The sequence below is a fragment of the Mustela erminea genome, chromosome 12 (assembly GCF_009829155.1).
Source record: "Mustela erminea isolate mMusErm1 chromosome 12, mMusErm1.Pri, whole genome shotgun sequence".
NCBI lineage: Eukaryota > Metazoa > Chordata > Mammalia > Carnivora > Mustelidae > Mustela > Mustela erminea.
In genome coordinates, this window is record NC_045625.1 from 10,777,238 (window position 1) to 10,798,635 (window position 21,398).

Genomic DNA, 21,398 nt, shown 5'->3' on the forward strand with positions numbered 1-21,398 from the left:
TCCTGGGCGGGAGGACTCATAACGTTGGAACGGGTGGAGGTTTCTTCAGGTGCGCTCGGGGGCCTCCATAGGATGAGGGTGTATTCCCCACTCTCTGTAGGAAGAGGTACGGGAACACGGTGGGTGGAAGTCCTCGGGGGACCTCGGGGAAACGGCTCGCCCAGCTCCGCGAGTCCCCCGCGGTGCTGAAGAGCCGCTCCTGTCCCCGACAGCCCTCAGGCGGCCCCGCCCCCCCGCGAGCGGACTACACTTCCCGGCAGCCCCCGCGGGTGGCGGCGGCAGCGGCGCGGGCTGAAGGAGGCGGCGGTGTGAGAGGCGGAGGGGGCGGTGCGCGCCGGGTACGCGCGCCGGCGACCATGGCGTTCGCCGGGCTGGAGCGAGTACATTAACCCCGGGAGGCGGCGGCGGCGGCGACGAGGGAGCGAGCCTCGAGCGGGCGGGCCCAGCCTGAGGGAAGGGAGGAAGGGGCGGGGAGAGCGCCGGAGGGAGGCCGGTCGGCCGCGGGCGGGCGGGCTTGCAGCGCAGCGCCGAGCGGGGCCCGCGGGCCCATGAGGAGGCCCGGGGACCATGGGCTCCAGGATCAAGTGAGTGCGGCCGGGCGGAGCCGGGCCGGGCGCGGGGCGGCGAGGCCGGGAGAGGGCTGCAGGCCGCGGGCGGCGCGGGGGACTTGTTGCCGGGGCCTGAGGGGCGCCCCGCGTGCCGGCGTCACGCGGGGAGGGGGACGGTTGCCATGGCGATCCAGGGAGGCGCGGGGGCGGGGAGTGCGCGGGGTGGAAAGGCTCTGGTGGTCAGGTGTCCCCTCCTCACCTGAGGGCGGGAGTCGCAGAGATTCCAAGGTGGCCCCCTCCCCGGGATAACAGAACCTCTGAAAACGCTCACACAACTGTTGGGGGGAGGGTGAGAAATCTCCAGAAGCAACTCCCCAAATGGGTGTGTTTGGGGCGCCCCTGAGAGTTGGGCAGGTCCTGAGAGGTCTGCTTACGGCCTGCGGTCCCCACAGAAAATCGCCTGAGGTCCTCGGAGGGGCCACTCCTGGATTTAAGGTCTGGATGGACTGAGGAGGAAGGCCTCTTTCTCTTTCCTCCTTTACCTCTTATCTGTGAAAGTCGCCACACAGCAAGGGCCAAAGGCTATGAAGAAAGATGCCTCTGTGTCGTAATTGAGCACCTGATCTTGATAGTGGCTGGAGAGGCTTTGTAAATCCAGTCTGGCAAATTCCCTTTCATTCATTCACCTGGGGTCCTCGGTGGGGGATTCGTTTTCTGGGGATGTTGTTGATACATCAAACTTCAGGACCCATTGAAACATTGTTGCCTTGCTTCTAGACCTAGAAGTTGACTTTGGAAAGTGCAACTTTTATGCAGTCCAGTTTGGGTGTGTTGCTTTAGACTCTATCTCCCCTTCCCGTCAGGTCCTTTTTGGGCCTCTCCCTTCCTCAGCTCCAGAACATGAGATGCCTTATCTCTAATCACTAACAAATGTTCACTTTTCTCTGTGAGTAATAGAATTGTTGAAGGGCACTTAAAAACAAAGTTGACAGCATAGGCTTTTCCCTCAACGGCTTTCATAGGACACTTTAAACCTGCTTACAAGAAAGTCTATGGAATGTGTTTATTTCAGCACTTTGAGGATAATGCTGGGGAAGTTTGAAAGGGGAAGGGCCCTGAGGACAAACTCTAATAATTATTCAAATGTCTCTCATGTCCAGCCGATGTCCATGCAGTGTGGCCCCTGCCCATCCTTGGTAGTCCCTTGACTGGCTTAGGCTTCTCATTCACTATTGGCTCATATGTGCAGCGGCAGGCCCGAGACATCCACTAAATGAAGCTAGAAAAGTTCGCTTATGATAATGAAAATGGAACAGTCGGATGAGCACCCTGTTCATTCTTGATTTTGTGGAAACAAGGGGAGAGAGTTAGAAGTGTGCTCCAAACAACAGCTTAAGAGGTTTGGGAGGTAAAAAGACATAGTTTGTAAAGCATTGGGATTAAGGAGGTACTCCAAGTTTAGCTCCTGATTCTAAGAAAGAGTTGTAAACTTGAATTTCAATAGCACTTAGAAACACTTTCCAAAAGCCACCTTACAGTCGCGGAGTATGCTTGTGAGGATGCTTACCTTTGTTACTGAGACGTTCAGAAACTTGCCTGACTGACATACGGCTGTCCGTGTCAGAACCAGCATGAAAATCCAACCAGTGGAAGGTCAATTGCCTAGACCTAAGGTCTCTGTCTTGCTCTCGAAGTTTGCAGGTTAACATACATTTCTCAGGTGTGTTTTGTGGAACCCATTACTGTTACTTGGGTGAAGGAACTTACTAAGGTGTGAAATTAGTGTAAAGAATAGCTTTTTTGATCTTGAAACTGCCTTGCTCTGAGATAAAAGCTTAGGCTTGGGAAATATGTTTGCTTTATTTGTGGTGGGACTGAGAGAGAACATGAAGAGAAGTTATGGAAAATAGTTGTGATTTATGGTGACTGTTGATTTCTGTCCACAGCTAGGAATGGGGATTGACAGGTGGCTAGGGACCATCTACATAGATGCTGCCCCCTAGTCTTTGGAGGAAACAGAACTTTGGTCACTAACTGTTCTACCCTGAAAGGAAAGAACAGAATTAGCTCAAGATATTGAGCTAAAGAGTTGAAATCTAAGTGTGTAGGCTCTGTTGTGTAGGGACAGCCGTGTGTGTGTGTGTGTGTGTGTGTGTGTTGGGCTGGGGGTGGAACACAGCACTCTGGGGCCCCTCAATAGGAGAGCACTATGGCCACCAGTGTTTCCTCTTATCTCTGATGCTATATGGCCCAGTCAGACTGATGATGTGGAATCAGAGCTGGTTCAAATTCCAGCTCTTTTGTGTACTGACTGGAACTTCACACAAACTACCTCTTTCACCCTCAGTTTCCCTGAGGGTATAATGGGGAGGACTATGTTGCAGAGTCATAATGAGCAATAAATGCTGTATCAACGTGATTGCTGGGCCTGTATTAAAAATTCAGCAATTGTTAGTTCTCTTTTATACCTTCTCTATCAAAAAACAAGAAAACCCATATATTTTATGCCAGAAATGTCAGAAATGGTATGTTTTAAGAAGTGAAGAAAGTTTTGATCAAGGAATTAGACTGTTAATGTGAAGAGCAGGACTTAACATTCTCTTATGAAATAAAATTTGATTAAAACAATACTGTGTAATCGTACAGCTCGTGTCTGTTGTATGATTAGTAATAAAGCGGTTGCATTGCTAGCACAGGTGTTGAGTTATAGTGCTTGATCAGACTTCAAGCTATGGCCGGTTGAGCATAATCTCTGTGTCAGGCATGGTGGTACTGCTTTTTGTGAACCATTTAATCAAATCCCCACAACTATCCAATGATACAGGTGCCACCGACCACATTTTTCATGAGAGAAAGGGAGTTTATTTGCCTAAGATTGGTTGCTGTCACCAGGAAGCCTGTCCTGATCCTGGCTCTGCACTCTCAGCCCCTCCCAGCTCAGCCAGCTGCCCTCATCTGAGCAACCACCCCTAGTCTAGGCCCGGTGCCCCTCATCTGTGTCTCTTCTTTTCAGCCTAGAGCAGGTGACCTTCATCTGTGCACTCCTTCCTCATTTTAGGCCATGTGCCCCTTGTATGTTTCTGTGGCCCCTTGTGTTTTTCACTGCTCTAGCAGGAAATTCAGTTCCTTGACCATCTTCCATATTAAACTGGAGAGTAAACTTCTCTTTTTTTTTTTTTTTTTAAGATTTTTTATTTATTTATTTGACAGACAGATCGCAAGTAGGCAGAGAGGCAGACACAGAGAGAGAGAGAGGGAAGGAGGCTCCCTGCTGAGCAGAGAGCCCGATGTGGGGCTCGATCCCAGGACCCTGGGACCACGACCCGAGCCGAAGGCAGAGGCTCAACCCACTGAGCCACCCAGGCGCCCTTGGAGAGTAAACTTCTTGAGAGCACGACTATCTTATTTGTCCTTGAGTTCCCTGTGTCAGACCTGGTACCTGACATACAAAGTTGTTTAGGAAGAGTTTATGGAATGATTTAAGAAGTGTGGTAGGATCTGAAGATCCTGACTGAGGCTCCAAGGTGAGTTTACATAGAGTTATAAGAACAATTTGCTATCTGTACTCTTGAGAAGAAAGAGGTTTTATGTTTTTAAGTTAATTGCCCTGGTCTGTGCAGAGAATTACTTACTTTTTTCTTTTCTTTTCTTTCTTTCTTTCTTTTTTTTTTTTTTAAAGAGATTTTGTGTATTTATTCATGAGAGACACAGAGAGAGGCAGAGGGAGAAGCAGGCTCCCCAGGGAGCAGGGAGCTCAATGCAGGAATCAGTCCCGGGACCCCGGAACCACATCCTGAGCCAAAGGCAGATGCTTAACCAACTGAGCCACTTGGGTGCCCAATTACTTACTTTTTCTAAAGAGTGCTTTTTTTTTTTTTAGTTCATGTTCATCTAAACGAACATTGTCTAGCTTCAAACCAAGCACCTACTTGGCAGGGAAAGAAAAGGTCACCAGTGTGCAGGTAGCACCCTGGAAAGCTCCTGAACTTTAAACCTGAGCAGACCTTTATCTAGAGGGATAAAAGGAGCAGTGGAAACTGGCAATCTTCGACAGGTAGGTTTAAATCTTATTTAGTGTTTGAGTGATCCCAGTGGACTAGAATGTGGTTAATATGAAGCAATTTAACTGATAATGCAGACATACAGCAGGAAACTGTGTGGCAGTTTAATATTGCTTGTGGTGACATCCTAGAAATTGTTTCCAGGCACCAAGGGCAGGAAGTGGATTTTAAGTAATCGAAGGAAGTATTCTAAGTGAGTTTGAGGAAACCTGACATTTATGGATGCAGAGAAGAGCATACTTTAAGATTTGAAGCCATAGAGACTGGACAGGGCAGTTTTTTGGCCTTGTGGTGGTATTAATTCTGCATTAGCCAACATACCTGTCTTCTGTCCCTGTCAGACTGTGACCTCTTTGAGGTTTGTGACCAAGAAATGTATCCATTTATTCATTCACTCGCTCACTGTAGAACTAAGGGTGTGAAGCACATCTTGAGCCCTCAAAAAATATTAGTCATTACACTGGTATTGTCATGATTAGTATCATGTGCCTGCTAGTGGGCTGTGTGCTAGGGACACAAAAATGAAAAGGTTTTTCTTCACTTTAAGGTTTCCCAAACTCTCTGTAGTGAGACAGAAATGCAGAACAAAATAAACTCCCTCCAGGTCCCCTCCCCACCAATAAAAACCCCAGTATGATACACTCTAATCAGTGCTATGGTGGAGGTGCAGCTAGTCCTGAATAGGTAAGGAAATGGAGAGACTCTTTTCCCAGGACGGCTCAAGCAAGGAAAGCAGGCTTCATCAAGAAGGTGTTTTAGGGGCGCCTCGGTGGCTCAGTGGGTTAAAGCCTCTGCCTTCAGCTCAGGTCGTGATCCCGGGGTCCTGGGATCGAGTCCCACGTCGGGCTCTTTGCTCAGCAGGGAGCCTGTTTTCCCCAGCTTTCTCTCTGCCTACTTGTGATCTCTGTCTGTCAAATAAATAAATAAAAATCTTAAAAAAAAAAAAAAAAGAAGGTGTTTTAGCTGAGACAGGAGAGATGAGTACAGGTGTGAAAAGGGCAAGAGTGGTAGCGGAGGGGAGTGGTGGTGGCGGCGGCAGTAGTCTCAATAGAGGGAGAAGCAGTATGTGTGAAGATGTGGCATTTTAGGGAAATAAAATTGTTAATTACCACTTTTAGGCACATGCCAGGAATTGTGTTAGACATTCAGAATTAGGCTAAATAACACATACTTGTTCCTGCTCTCATGGAGCTTAGAGTCTGGTGGACCCAACAGGTTAAAAATAACAGATCAATTCCCATAAAGCCACGTGGATGTGCTAGAAAGGAAAGGAATGCCGAGGGAGAATGCAGGGGCGGCTGTCCTGTTTTAGAACAGATTTACTGTAGAGCTGACATTTGAGTGGAGACTTTGAGCATGAGAAAACATTTGTCCTGTAAAGGGACTGGGGAAGATTTTTCATTTCAGGTGGAGTTGAGCATATATATACAAAGGCCTTGAGGTAAGAAAACCCTAGATACATTTCAGGAACTGCTTGAAGGCCAGAGGTTTGGGTAGTGAATGATGGGACAGAGTCTTGAGGTAAGGTCAGAGATACAGACGGGGGGCTGAGTAGGGCTTTGTAGGCCATGGCAGTTAGAAAACAACTTAAGGTGTAATTAACATACTGTAAGATTTATTTTTTTTAAATATATAGTTAAGCGATTTTTTTTTTTTAAGATTTTATTTATTTTGACAGACAGAAATCACAGGGAGGCAGAGAGGTAGAGAGAGAGGAAAGGAAGCAGGCTCCCTGCTGAGCAGAGAGCCCGATGTGGGGCTCGATCCCCGAACCCCGGGATCATGACCTGAGCCGAAGGCAGAGGCTTTAACCCACTGAGCCACCCAGGTGCCCCTATAGTTAAGCGATTTTTAGCATACTCACAAAAGTGGGATCAATCACTACTATCCAATTTAAGAACATTTCATCACCCCCAGAAGGTAACCTTGTACCCATTAGCATTCACTTCCCATTCCCCGAACCTTCTCAACCCTGAGCAGTCACTAATCTGCTTATAGTTGCTGTAGATTTATTCTGGGCATTTCATGTGAATGGAATCATACAATATATAATCCTTTGTCTTCCACTTAATATTATGGTCCTGAAGTTTATTTCTGTTACAGCATATAAATATTTCATTACTTTTTAATTGGTGAATAATATTTCATTGTATAGATAAAACCACATTTTGTTCATCTATTCATCAGTTGTTAGGTATTTGGGTTGTTTCCACTTTTTCACTGTTATGAATAATGTTGCTGTGAACATTTTGTGTGGACATATGTTTTCTATTTCTCTTGGGTATATACCTAGGAGTGGAATTGCCGGATCATATGGTAACTCTGTTTAAGAAACCGTAAAACTGTTTTCCAAAGCAATTGTACCACTTTGTGTAAAGTGGTACCTCATTGTGGTTTTGATTTGGCCCAAATGATAGTGTAGAAAACAAAAAAATCACAGTAGACTGAGAAGTTTCTCAGAAGATGTTGAAACTTGAACTGAAAGAAAGGTGAGACTTGATTAAGGGAGGAGGCATTCCCGGAGGGAGACCAGTGGAAGTTTTATGACTTGGGAGTGGGATAACCCCTTTGCATTGTTTTCAGGTACAGAAAAGCAGCATTGGCTTCTTAGGATAGCTCTTTTTCAGTCCTATCTTTGGACTGCTCATCATAGGATCCCATTACCAAAATGCATCACAGACTTGCTTGTTTTGTAAGGCCTGTTACGTAGCAGAGTTGACCTGTCTCCCTACTGTGGGATAAGACCAGAAGTTGAAACATGATGTCCTTCATCTAGGGGTTTACCTAACCCCTCTCCTGCCCCCAACTACTGCCTCTTCTCTTTCCTCTCACCATGCGGTGTTCCCCTGCCAGTCCCCGTGGAAGACCATACAAAAACTTGGGGTGGTGGAATGAGAGTCTTGTGGGAGACTGATCTCCCCATTATTAGTGCCCAAAGTCAGTCACTTGAATTTTCATGACTTTTCTGGATAGTGTATTGGTGCAACTCCATTCTAATCTTAGCCATTGCAGTCAACGTGGAGGGCTTTGCACAGCAGCTAGGAAGTTGAAACAGGGAAGGTTAAACCTGGGGTGTTGTAGAAAAATGTGTCTCAGGCTGTCACATCTGTGTGTAAGCTCCCGGCTGGAGTTCTCATTGTGGGTTGCGAAGGCTCAGCTTTTTTCCTGGCCCTAGAGGGAACTAATCTCTGGATTTACAACATCCTTTTTGCTTAAAAGGATTTTGTTGGGAAATGGAAAGATAAACAAGGAAGAAAAATAAACCAAAGAAAACAAAAACAGTTAGTCTCCTTGACTTTTATTGGAATCCATACCCATTCTTTCCAAGTATTTAGGGACTTGAAAAGGAGCCATATAAAGGAAGTAACAAAAGGTATGTTTAAAATATTTGACTTCCTATAGAAAAGATAGGGTATATTCCCAAAGTTCATTTTGTAAATTGGTTACAGTATTTAGAATGTATTTTTTTTTCTTGGAGGTACTGTTAACATAGAAATCCATGGGTGTCAAAGATAAAGAATTTGTAGGCAGAGGGAACTGTGTAAAAGACAGGTATGGCAGAAATACAGGACATGTGAATAAGGGCTAGAGGAGATAGAGTTGAAAAAAGTAAGCTTATGCCACTGGAACATGATGCCTCTGAAAGATTTGAGTTGGGAATGTAATACGATCAGGTTGGGGTTTTTAGGACGATCACTCTGGCAGCATTAGTATAGAACTATGCTAACTCTGGCCTATAGAAGATGATCCACTGGGGTGTGAAAAAAAATGTTAGAATTTATATTTGTTTTTATATTAATTGTCAAAATTTCTGTTTTTGTGTTTTTGGATATATAAGTATAGGAAGACATTTTCACAGTTTAGAAATATATGTGTATCAGATGTATGCTCAAATTTTTTGATGGGAAGGGATGCATGGAAAAAAATTGGAGACCGCTGGTTTATGGACCTGTGTTTATGCTGTAGAAGATCAAGGCCCGAAGTGGGGTTTTGGTTGTTGAAAGAAAAGGGAAAGATTGGGGAGAGATTTTAGGTAGAATTGACAGGACTTGTGACAAATTACATGTAAGGGGCAAGAGAAGAATCAAAGATGACTTGCCAAGGTTAGCAAAGTTATAAATGAGTGTTTGGAAGGTGAGGGCCAGTCATGTAATGTGTTTGCTTTTTCTGAGGGAAAGTGGAAAGTTATCATTGGGAAAAGGCGTTGTAGTCTACAGTGAGAAAGGAGGAGATCTTTAAGGGCTCCTTGGTGAATGTGTGTACTTCATCCGGTGAGTAAGACTTAAAGTGGGCTGAGCCAGGTTGCTGAAGGGAAATCCGTCCACGTTCGATTTAGAGAGAGAGAAAAAATAAACTTTCCAACTCACTTGAGCCACAGGAAAGGTTTCAGGGATGTTTCATTGATCTCGCCTAGTCTGTTTGAATAAACAGGAGGAAGGAAACCGGTCTAGAGCAAGATGCTGTTTGACTCCAAGCAAACAGTTCTTGTGCTCAGCGTGTGAGAGGAGCTGGGGGATGTGGGCCTTAGAGACACACGCAGTCCCTGTCCCAGTCCCAAGTTTCTCAGCCTCGGTTTTTTTTTTTTTTTTGTAGAAGGAAGCTGATAAATTGACCTGTAGGATTGTTGTAAGGATTAGAAGCAATTTTGTATCTCACCTTCAGCAGAGAAATGATTGTGGAGTGAATGGCAGCTGTCATTAACATTGCTTGGTGAGGATGGGCACACTTATTTGAACCCCTGGAATCAAGGTCAAAGCAAGTGTTCCTTTTTATAGCTTTTTTTTTTTTTTTTTTTTTAAAGCCACAGAGAAAGTATTTGCTTCTTTGTGAGTATGTTAGGTGTGATGTGTTGTATATTTTACTGAATTTATTTGAAGTTCTGTGATCCTCATATATGCAAAGAATTATTCCTTTTGCTGGCTTGGAGAAAAGAAGCTTAAAGTCCACTTAGATAAGATGAGCATATGAGTAAGAACAATAGTATTTAACATTTGATGCCTCTCCTCTCAAACAATATCTGAAAATTTTTATTCAGTTCTACGTAAGATTTGCATCATTTATATTTCTTTGTTTAGCTGATGGTACTGTTCATTTCTAGTTTTTGTTTTGTTTTCTTTTGTTTTGTTTTGTTTTGTTTTAAGATTTTATTTAGGGCGGATGGGAGAGGAAATCTGAAGCAGACCCCCACACTGAGCACAGAGCCTGATACAGGGCTTGATCCCACAACCCGAGATCATGACCTGGGCTGAAACCAAGAGTCGGACATTTAACGAACTGAGCCACCCAGGCATTCCCACTTTTAGTCTTTTTAACCTAACTTCTCATTTCTTTTTCCTGGGTGCTTAAAATTATTGTTCTTAATACTTTTTTAAGGGAAATTTTGAACATCTACAAAAGTAGAGAGAATAGTACAATGAGCCCTCAAATGGCCGTCAGTGTTAAAACACGTATTAATGTATGGCTTATTTAGTTCCATTTATAGATAACTGACTGTAACTCCTCCTGTCCTCCAGACCTGGATTATTTTGAAGTGAATTCTGACTATCCTGTCTCATTCTTTTTTTGTTCTTTTTGTTTTCAGAGAGAGGGAGAGTAGAGATTTTTTTTTTTAAGGTCGATTATTTATTTGACACATAGAGATAGAGATCGCAAGTAGGTAGAGAGGCAGAGAGGGTGAAGCAGGCTCTCTGCTGAGCAGAGAGCCCGACGTGGGGCCTGATTCCAGGACCCTGAGATCATGACCTGAGCCGAAGGCAGAGGCTTAACCCACTGAGCCACCCAGGCGCTGAGAGTGGAGATCTTTAGAGTAGGAGAGGGAGAATCCTACAGCGCAGAGCCTGACCTGGAGCTCCATCTCAGGACCCTGAGATCATGACCTGAGCTGAAACCAAGTCAGTTGCTCAACTGACTGCACCACCCAGTCGTCCTGTCCTATCTTATTCTTAAATATTGCCATACATGTCTCTAAAAGATAGACTTTCTTTTTAAAAACATAACAACGACATCACACCTAAAAAAGAAAAATTCCTTTGTATCATCAAATATGTTCAGAGTTTTCTAGTCATGTGTATTTTTAGTGTTGATTTGCTTAAATCAAGTAAGATCATGCTTTACAGTTGGTTGGTAAGTGTCTTTTTTCCTTCTTGCAATTTATTTATTGAGGTGTGTTATTTGTCCTATGTAGTTTACACTGCATCCTCTTTAATATGTCCTGTCCCCTTTATTTCCTACAAATTGGTAGTTAGATTTAGTTACTTGATCAGATTCAAGTTCTTTTCTTGGCAAGAATACTTAAAATGTAGTGATAGGTATTTTCATCAGTAGGGACATTATATCTGATTATGTCTCTTTCTGTCTTTTTATTAGGGCCTGTAAAATGGTGATTTTCACATTATCATTTCTTCATACTAGCCACAGTATGTCTATACAGGAAAACTTGCCCATATCCGCTATTTGGTTACTGTGAGGTACAGTTCATCCAGGAAAAGTAGGATTAAATATTTGATTCAAACTGAGTTTGCTGGTATTTTCCAAAGATGACTGTATTTTCCCCCTAAGACTTAAACACATAGATTTAAACCTGTTTACTATATTTGAATTACCATAGTTCTCACTGATGTTTAATTTGTCCTATCTTTGTCTAGTGACAGCTTCTTCATGTTAGCTTCTAGAATCCTTTTGACAGGATCCTGATCCCAGTAGTTTTTAAAATAGCTCCCTTGCCTTTTGGTAGGACAAGATGTTCTTGTCTTATATTTTTCCTGCTCCAGACCTGTATTCCTCTGTTTCTCTAAGGAGTCTTGCTTCCTTTTGGTGGGAATTGGTATTAGAGATTATAGTCTGGGTTTGGGGACTCTTTTTGTTTAGTTTTTTTGCTACTAGGTCAGCCGTTATTCCAGGGTTTTCCAGGGGTTAGCACTAGGAAATAAGTGTGTGTTTGTTAAAGGTAGACTGTTCGTACTGATATTTCCAATTCAAGACTATAGCATTTCCATTTAACCTCCTCACCCTTGTATCTGAATCTCCTAGTGCTCATCCCAAAAGTGCTGATTTCCAGTGACACCAATAGAAGTACCTTTTCTCAGGTAAATGGTGAATGTACTTTTCTCTCCTTCCCTTTTCTCATTTTATAGTTTGTAGAGAGATCACTTCTAGTAGTGTCTGGCGAGCATCCTTATTTCTCTTTAAGGACAGCATAGTTAGTACTCTGATGGATGGATTATGGGTTATTCAAGCAATCTTATACTGCTGGCTTCTTAGATTGCTTCCAGTGTTGTTATTACAAATGGTGTTGTAATGAATATTCTTATAAATGTGTCTTTCTATATTTTTACCATTATACCATTGTGATAGATTTTTAGAGGTGGAATTGCTGGATCAGAGAGCAAACTTGTATGTGATTTTGCTAGTGTCCGATTCCCCACCACAGGGATTGTGCCAGTACATAGTCCCACATGTGAGAGTGCCTGTTACCTTACAGCTTCACCAATGGAATGTGTTTGTCAGACTTTAAAATTGTTTTAATCAAAGTTATAATGCACATGGTAAAATAGTTTGTAAGCACTGATGATGGGAAGCATTGAGTCTATACTCTATCCCCCCCAAGAACCTGTATTAACAATTTTATTTCTAGTTCTTCTAGAAAGTTAACCCATAACCCTTAGATATATCTCACTTAATATAACTTTAGATAGTATTTGTTGACTCCCCGAAGTGAAAGATGATGCGTGCCTTTATAGTAATTCTTTGTCTCTTCTAGGATTTTATATATTTTTAAATATATATACACATATGTATTATATATATTGGTATATATGCTAATATATAGTTTTAATATATTATTTATATGATTTCTAATTTTTAAAAGATATTTTATTTGAGAGATAATGCAAATACGGAGGAGGTACATAGGATGGGGGAGAAGCAAACCCCCCACTGAGCAGGGAGCCCCATGTGGGGCTCTATCCCAGGACCCTGGGATCATGACTTGAGCTGATGGCAGATGCTTAACTGACTGAGCCACCCAGGTGCCTCTGTTATTTCTAATTTTTTTTTTTAATTTTTAATTCTTATAATGGTTTTATTTTGACATTGTTACTTAACCCTTTTTATTCCATTAACCTTCAACAGTGTTTCATTATTCTCCACTCTCTAAAGGAAGGATACTTATTGTTTCTAGTTTCTCTAAGCTGTACTTTTACTTTTATGTGGTTGTTTTAGTTCTGATCCATGGCCAGAACCACGTCCTTTATTTATCCTTAGGTTAAGTCTAAGAATTAAATGTTATTCGGAGTTTTTAAATAAAAGTGTTATTATAAGTATTTAAATACTGCTCAACATAGGCCAAGTAGTGTGCTGGAATAACCTTTTCTTCCTTTCTGGTGTAGTGCCATCCCATTTGAAGGAGAATGTTCTTAACATCAGGGTCATATAGACTTTTTTTCTTATAATCCATCCAGAATTAAAAGCTATATTCTATATTCTAATATATAGATTAGTTTTGCAATTATTTTCACAAAAAAGCACAAGGGGACACCCACCCTGTATAGATAGCAGCTCAAGATGTCACATGAGTCCTTCCATCCTCATGTTGGCAGACAGAAGGCTCTACTTTGCACACTTTGTGGGGATTGGGGCACTTTTCGGAGCATGAGCCTTGGCTTTGACTTTGACCTTGTTAGTAGCCTCAAGACCAGCACAGCCTGGTGCCCTGGCAGTGTTGTAATAAATGTGTCTCTTCAAAAAAAAAACAAAAACAAAACCCAGACTGGGGGAGGGGAGGCATGTCTCTCAAACTTGAGACATGCCTTTTAGGGCCTTGAATTTGGCAAAAGCCTCGATGGCTTTAATTTTATTTTATTGGTCTGCATCTTCTTTAGAGCCTTCTTGCATTTCTTGACAAAAGTTTAAAGTTCCTAGGAACTTAGATTCTACCTTTTTAACCTATCTTTATGATTAGGGCTTACCGATACCATTTTGTGCCATTTGGTACTGTGTGATGTGTGGTTCTTGGACTTTGCCATGTCTGCATTGCTGCCTGCGTTCAGAGAGTGCTTGAGACTGGAAAAGAAAGAGCTGTATTTGGATTTTGATTTTTTTTAATATTAGTCTCATTTTCCCCTTCTCCCTGCATTTCTAATCCTTTTTGCCTCTTGCATTATTTGCTTTATCATATCCTTAATTTTTTCCAAACTTAAAATAATACTTGCAGTCTTAAGGCTTTCTCCACCCCCCCACCTTGACGGCTTCCTCCTACTTTCCTGTTCTGATCTGTGCAAAGTTAGCTACATAGTTGTAATCCTGGAATGTCCCTTCATTATGCTCCTATTTCGTTATTTCCTGGCCCCTGTGTTATTTTATTTCATTTGCCGGAGTCCATATTCCAGTTTTTATAGGAGACAGTCACAGCAGTGGACTTGTAGAAAGGGTGCATTTGAGTTTTTCCATGTCTGAAAAATATCTGCTTTCTCAAACCTGGTTGATAATTTATATGCTGCTGGAGTTCTAGGCTCTAGAATTTGCCCCCAGAACTTTGAAGAAAGTTTCCTACTGTCTTTAGCTGGCTTCCTCCGACCCTGCTTCCAAAGGGGAAGGGAATACTTTGCCCTCTTACTGCCTTTTGGGGTATGTGTGTAGGTTCCTTGTTCAGGCTTCCTTAACACCAGCGTGGGAAATTCCCTTTTATGAGTGGTGGGTGAGAGTTCTGGTTCTCTGAGAGGACTCCACTGATAGCTCTCTGGCTGGGTAGAGTAGTGCTTTTTTTTTTTTTTTTTTTGGTAAAGATTTATTTATTTATTTTATAGTGCATATGTGCACGCATGTGAGTAGAAGGGAAGCGCGCGGGGAGAGGGAGAGAGGGAATCCTCAAGCAGAATCTCCACTGAGCATAGAGGCCAATGCGGGGCCGGATCCAGGACCCTGAGATCATGACTTGAGCTAAATCAAGAGTCCGCTGCCTAACCGACTGAGCCACCCAGGCGCCCCTAGCGTAGTGCCTTTTTGCTGCTCTCGCCACGGCTTCAGTTACTGCCACAGGAGAGTGGAAGTCCAGGTTCTCCACATTCTCCACTGAAACCACAGTGAGGATGTCCTTGTTACTGCGGGGGATGATGAAAGTCCCAGCCCCCTACCTGACTTAATTTCTTTACAGCCTGGCCAAGATAGAAATTTGGTTTCTTCCCTGCTTGTCCTTTGCTGGCTTGAGTGGAAAAACCACACAGGTTTTTCTGTGGTGTGTGGCTCATGTTTGGTGGTTTTCCCCCCTGAGTTTTCTCACTTGTCCGGGTGTCCCTTTTCTGGCTTTTTGGCTGGCTGTTTTTGGAGGTTTTTTGGTCTGCATTAATTGCTATTTATGGGTTGCCACTTTAGTCATGAATGGAGGTTGAATTTTATCAAATGCTTTTTCTACATCTATTGAGATGATACGATTTTCCCCATTTATTAATGTAAGTGACATTTATTTTCAAATGTTTAACTTTGCATCCCAGGGATAAACCCATTTGGTCATGATATATTATCCTTTTTATCCATATTGCTAGAATCAGTTTCCTGATACTTATTTTATGGTCACATCTATATTCACTGGAGATTTTGGCTGTAATTTTTGTTTCTTGTAATGTTCTTGTCAGATTTTGGTGTCAAGGTCATGCTGGCCTCATAAAAAGGATAGAGGATTGTATTTTAAACTAGAAGTGGTGTGGTTTTTACTATAGAAAGTCATCAGTGATTGCAGCTTTTTGGATGAGTGTGAATTTAGGAAAATTCAGTATTACTCATAAGCAGTGGGAATAGGGAAATGCTTATCAGTGTTTCCCTGTAATGTGAGGGGATAGGTAATCCCTCCCTATACCTCCACCCCATTATCTACTTATATTTATTTTATTTATTTTGGCTGAATAATCTTATGTCAAGTTAAGGCCTCCATGATGTTTTATCTGTTAGTGTTTTAGTGCATATCTCCTAAGAACAATTATATTCTGTATATATAATGAGGATTCTTTTACCACCACCAAGAAATTTCACATTCATACAACATTATCTAACAAACAATCCATATTTAAATTTTCCCAGTTCCTATAATGTCCTTTGCAGCTGTTTGTTTTGAGCCTGGGTCCAATTAGGGATCATATGTTGCATTTAGTTGTCCTGTCTCTTGTTCCCTTTTATCTAGAACTGTTCTTCTGCCCCCCACATTTTGGCTCTGACATTGACTTTTTAAAGCATCCAGACCAGTTGTTTTATAGAATTTCTCACATTTAGAATTTGTCTCATTGTTTTCTCATGCTTAAGTTCATGTTTAAACATTTTGGCAAGGGGCGCATGGGTGGCTCAGTCAGTTAAGTGGCTGCCTTCGGCCCAGGTCATGATCCTGGAGTCCTGGGATCAAGCCCCGTGTTAGGCTCCCTGCTCAGCAGAGAGCCTGCTTCTCCCTCTGCTTGCCACTCTGCCTATTTGTGCACGCGCACTCTCTCTCTTTGTCAAATAAATAAAGAAAATCTTAAAAACAAAACAAAAAAACATTTTGGCAACAATACCATGGGTAACATGTCTAATGTTATGCATTTTTATTCTCCTTGGAGTTATTCTTTTTTCTTCCATCCTTTTTTTTTTTTTTTTTAAAGGCTCTTATTTGTTGGCTTTCTTATCCTCTTGTAGCTTTCTGTTCCTGTTTTGTAAAAGTCATGTTTTTTCTGTTCTATTTAAGGATACCAGTTTCCTGAAACATATTTCTTAATCATTTTCAGAGATACATACTTCTAAGAGACGATGTTCCCATTCCTCAATTTGCAGTATTTTTAAAAGGTCTTTTATTTTCTGTATGCCCTTGAGCAAGGTGAGCGCTATCTAGATTTGTTGTTTGCCATAAGCAAGGTGAATGGGTTACCATGGGCACTGTTCTTTGTGCCCTTGGTGGCTGTCAGGTCCCCTTCTCAGATCTTGTATCTGAAGGACTAGTTCATATTCACTGTTCCAGTTGTATTCCTAGTGACTAGCAGGCATCTGTGCTACTGAGGTAAAATTTTATTCCCTCACTGCCTGATACTCTCCTATTCTGAACTCTGATCACCTATAGAAGAAATGAAAATTCCAAGTATACTCCACTAGAGTTGTTCTTGTCTCTGTTCTCACTGTGCTTTTTGTGTGTAATTATTATAACCAATATAACTCATTTTAAAAATAATTCAAGAGATTAAGTGGCTCTCCCTATTTAAAATGTGTGTGTGATCCATGAGTGTAACCAGAATTGAAGCGCACAGTGACTGAAGGCGGGTAGACCGATTAACCTATTATAATAGAAGAGAGGTAATGAGGATTGATATTTGGATGTTTCCTTTTGGTTTGCATCACAATGTCTTTTAAGAATCCAGCTATCAGTGAGAGTTGTTAAGAAGTAGGTATCGGAATATTACAGAGTCTTCACAACCAGATAGATGATGACTCTAGGGTTTGTAGCCAGGGTGACAGAGGCAAAGGTGGCAGTGCTGGCATTAAAAAAGAAGGAAGTAGAGATTTTCTGGGCTTGATTTTTTTTTTTTTTTTCATTGCTTTGATTTGAGTTTTTTTTTTTTTTTTTTTTTTTAAAGATTTTATTTATTTATTTGACAGACTGAGATCACAAGTAGCAGAGAGGCAGGCAGAGAGGGGGTGGGGAAGCAGACTCCCTGCTGAGCAGAGAGCCCGATGTGGGGCTGGATCCCAGGACCCTGGGATCATGACCTGAGCTGAAGGCAGAGGCTTAACCCACTGAGCCACCCAGGCGCCCGATTTGGGTTCTATTGAGGATTAGTTTACTATCCATCGGGTACTCTCCAGGGACAGATGAAATTTTGGACCTGAAGGTCATTGGAGAGGTGGGAGCTAAATATAGTTTGGGAGTCAGTTACAGAGTGGTGAGTAGTGAGAACTAAAGATATTTCATAAATCCTAAGTAGGCAGATGGAGGGCAGGAGGGAGGGAAAGATAAGTAAGATGTTGGAGACATCTCACCTCCTAAATCCAGATATCAAGTCCTGTTTATTCATGTACTCTCCTCCTTATCCACTGCTGTCCTCTTGGTCCAGGCCACCATACTCTCAGCATAATGGCTGTGATTCCTCCCGACTGGGTTCTTTACCACTATTGCTTCTCTCCAGTCCTATCTGTACATGTCCAGAATGAGTCTTCCAAAGGGCAGATCTGATCAGGTCAGTTCACTGTTACTCTTCTTGTTTTTCCTGTGGTCTGCAAACTTCATGAAATCAGGTACTGTAAAAGCCTTGTTCACTGTTAAACCTTGAGTGACTTACACAGTGTGAGGCACATCGTAGGTACTCAGTTAATACAGACTGAATAATTAAATGAATGTTTAATACAGTGTAGAGGTTTAGTGTTGATTTGGTTTCATTTTTTTTTTTTAAGATTTTTATTGATTTATTTGACAGATCACAAGTAAGCAGAGAGGCAGGCAGAGAGAAAGAGGAGGAAGCAGGCTCCCCACTGAGCAGAGAGCCGGATGCGGGGCTCGATCCCAGGACCCTGGGATCATGACCTGAGCTGAAGGCAGAGGCTTTAACCCACTGAGCCACCCAGGTGCCCCGATTTGGTTTCATCTTAAAAGAGTATGATCAGGGGCGCCTGGGTGGTTCAGTGGGTTAAGCCTCTGCCTTTGCCTCAGGTCATGATCTCAGGGTCCTAGGATCAAGCCCCGCATTGGACTCTTCCTCAGCAGGGAGCCTGCTTCCTCCTCTCTCTCTGCCTGCCTCTCTGACTACTTGTGATATCTTTCTCTCTCTCTCTCTCTGTCAAATAAATAAATAAATAAATAAATAAATAAAATCTTAAAAGTATAATCAGTAAGTAGTCTTTTCATATATTTAACCCCACTATTTGTGATTGTTCCAAATAACTGATGATCCCCAAATTATGTGGCTTTGGCAGATCCCCTTTGGGATTATAAATATTTGTATTTATTTTCTGAGGCTAATGTTGTTATGCTTTATTCCTGGAGTAAATCCTGAGAGTCAGCAGAGAAAGTCCAGAATGTGGAAGATGCAGCCTGGGTGTGTCTTACTTGTAGTGACTACAGTATAAAGTCGTTTATTTTTATACTGATCACTGAGGAGAAAGTTGTTTCTCCTCTACCTGTAAGACGGCTCTTCTCTTTGGTGCTAGAGGATGGGCAGTCACAGCCTGGAATTAAAAAGGAAGAAATTTATAGAGAGTTCTGATGGCCTACTTCTTAATGTTTTCTCTGGCAAATTGGTCTCACCTTTCCCACCTTGGTCTGACTTCCTCACTGGGAAAGTTTCATATTGAGTAGGAAAGAACAATTTAGCAAGAAAAGGAGTTACACATTATTAGCTCAGTGGTGCTCAAACCCGTTCAGGTGATGGGGTACCTAAAAGTCATGGTATTGTGTGAAATACTCTGAAATATTTATATATTAAATGTCAAACTACATTTTCCCCCTCAATCAGATACTATTTTATATTATATTTTAGAATAGAATAGGAGTGAGAAAGGCTTAAGAAAAATTTATGGTAGGAAAACTTAAATTAGATTACATTATTTTTTCATGCAAATTGGGAAGTGGCCATTTTTGGCACTTCAGCCTGGTTCCTAAACCTGCAGTGTTTTAAGTAGCATAACTGGAGAACTATTAAATTAATTGAATATGGGGGAGAGCAGAGGAAGTAAAGTAAAAGGTGACAATATCAAGGTTTTCAGTCTGGGAGCATCAAAACCTCATGAACAGAAACTGGTGAGTCCGGAGGGAGAACTAGGAGGGAGGTCACGAAGAGTGGCTTTGGTTGACTTGAAACTAATGATAGGGCCAAGGAGAAGAATGCAACAGGCAGTTAGAATGTAGGCTTAGTGCCTGTCATAGAGTAAGGCCATCAGTAAATATCGGGGGCCACTGTTACTGGGAAGAGGGCATAGAGATTTGGAAATCATTGGTGCGAATGAAGAAAATGAAGCTGTGAGAGTTGTTTTCAGGCTGAATATAGCAAAGCACGGTTCAAGGTTTGAACCTGGGGGAAAGAAGAGACTTAGATAGTGTAGAGTGCTGCGGGGATGTCGGTAGAAATGGGAATCCAGAGGAGACAGTTTGGTTTAACAATGAGTTGCAGATGTCCTTTGAGAAAATGGTCTCAGTATTATATGCATTAATTCATATCACGCAAGACAGAAATCTGGGCATTCTCTTCAATATCTCCCCTATTACTTGTCCCTTCAGTATTAGGATGAAGTGCTGTCAAATTTACCTTCGTAAGTAGGACACAAAAGTGAAACTATACAAGAGTAATGGATACATTAGGCTTTATCACAATGAAATCTTTTGCTCATCCAAAGACACTCTTTAGGGAAATGACAAGTCAAGGCACTGAGTTCTAAAAACTCAATTTATAAACTCTTACAACTCAGTAAGACAATCTAATAAAGAAAAATGGGCTAAAGATTTGAATGCTTTATCAAAGGAGATATACAGATGGCAAATAAGCTTATGAAAAGATGCTTAACATCATTAGTCATTGGGAAAATGCAAATTAAAACTACCTTGAGAAAGCCCTGACACATCCCGTAGAATGGCTAAAATTAAAGAGACTTACATTAGGAAGTGTTAGGAAGAATGTGGAGCACTTGGCACCCTCATGCCTTCCTGATAGACTCAGAGATGGGCCATGGTGTTCAAAACGAAGTTTATGGGGTCATGTTCCTGAGCTTCCCTCCTTCTATTATCTCCCCAGTTCCCTGGGGCTCCCTGTCAGTTCTGCTGGCCAGAAAACTGGGGCTTTATTTATCCTGTTCTGCTGTGTACCTCCCACGACTACATCTGTGGTCCAGACCTAGCAGTGGGAGGGCACAGAGGGCAAATAAGTAATTGGTATTTGCCCCATTCTCTTCGGGTTACACTACTGGTTGGAAAGGAAGGTTCTTCACTCACTGCTTTAGGTGTCTGTAGATCCTCCCACTTTCCCATTCCTTGAGCCTGAAATAGAGTGCTTTTCCTGGAACTCTGTCTATGCTGTTGTCAACTTCCAGTTTTTATGCCGCCGTATGTCCATGCTGAGTGATACCAGAGGAAAGGAAATGGTAAAGGTATGGTTTTCCACTGATTTGGTGAAATTTCGAATTCTGATCTTCTGCCCCAGTCCATGTGCTATTATTTATCTTTTTTGATCCCTCACATAGGTGCTCCTTGAATTTGACCCTGGGTGTATAGAAGTATTTTATAGCTGTGAGAGACAAGGTGGAGTATGCCGACTATATTTTACTTGGAACCAGAACTTCCAGATTTCTTTTTATTTATCCTTCTCTGCATTCATTGGACTCCTTGAATGTGTGAATATGTATCTCTTGTCAGTTTTGGAAAATTTTCAGCTCTTTTCATACCAAGAACTAAGTGAAGATGGGAATCCAAAAAGGGTACACAGAGCCTTGAAACCAGCTTGGGTTGTGCCCCATTCTCTTTACCTCTTCTGGAATATTGATTAGTCTTAGAATTTGTGGGTTTATCTTTGTCTTTTGCTTTTTTATATTTATTTAGTTATCAAAAGATTTTATTTATTTACTTGTCAGCCAGAGAGCACAAGCAGGGGGAGCAGCAGGGAGAAGGAGAAGCAGGCTCCCCACTGAGCAGGGAACTGATGTGAGACTCAATCCCGGGGCCTTGGCATCATGACCTGAGCTGAAAACAGATGCTTAACCAACTGAGCCATCCGGGTATCCCTATCTTCTGCTTTTTTTTTTTTTTTTTTTTTTTAAATAATTTCTGTCTCTTAACACTCTTCTATATAATTTCCGTAGG

At 42.1% G+C, this 21,398-nt stretch overlaps 1 protein-coding gene across 7 annotated transcripts in view; it reads left to right on the forward strand.

Moving 5' to 3' along the window:
- The first annotated feature begins 308 nt into the window (after positions 1 to 308).
- The window catches only part of DENND1A (DENN domain containing 1A), a 492,434-nt gene continuing 471,344 nt past the window's right edge, over positions 309 to 21,398 (forward strand). For 6 of the 7 annotated variants that reach the window (XM_032307635.1, XM_032307639.1, XM_032307636.1 and 3 more), the window contains exon 1: positions 323 to 584. In XM_032307635.1, coding sequence (XP_032163526.1) covers positions 568 to 584 — 17 coding nt within the window. In that variant the 5' untranslated portion in view covers positions 323 to 567. Of the gene's footprint in view, positions 585 to 21,398 lie in introns of all 7 variants that reach the window. The other variant, XM_032307638.1, reaches the window with a different exon arrangement.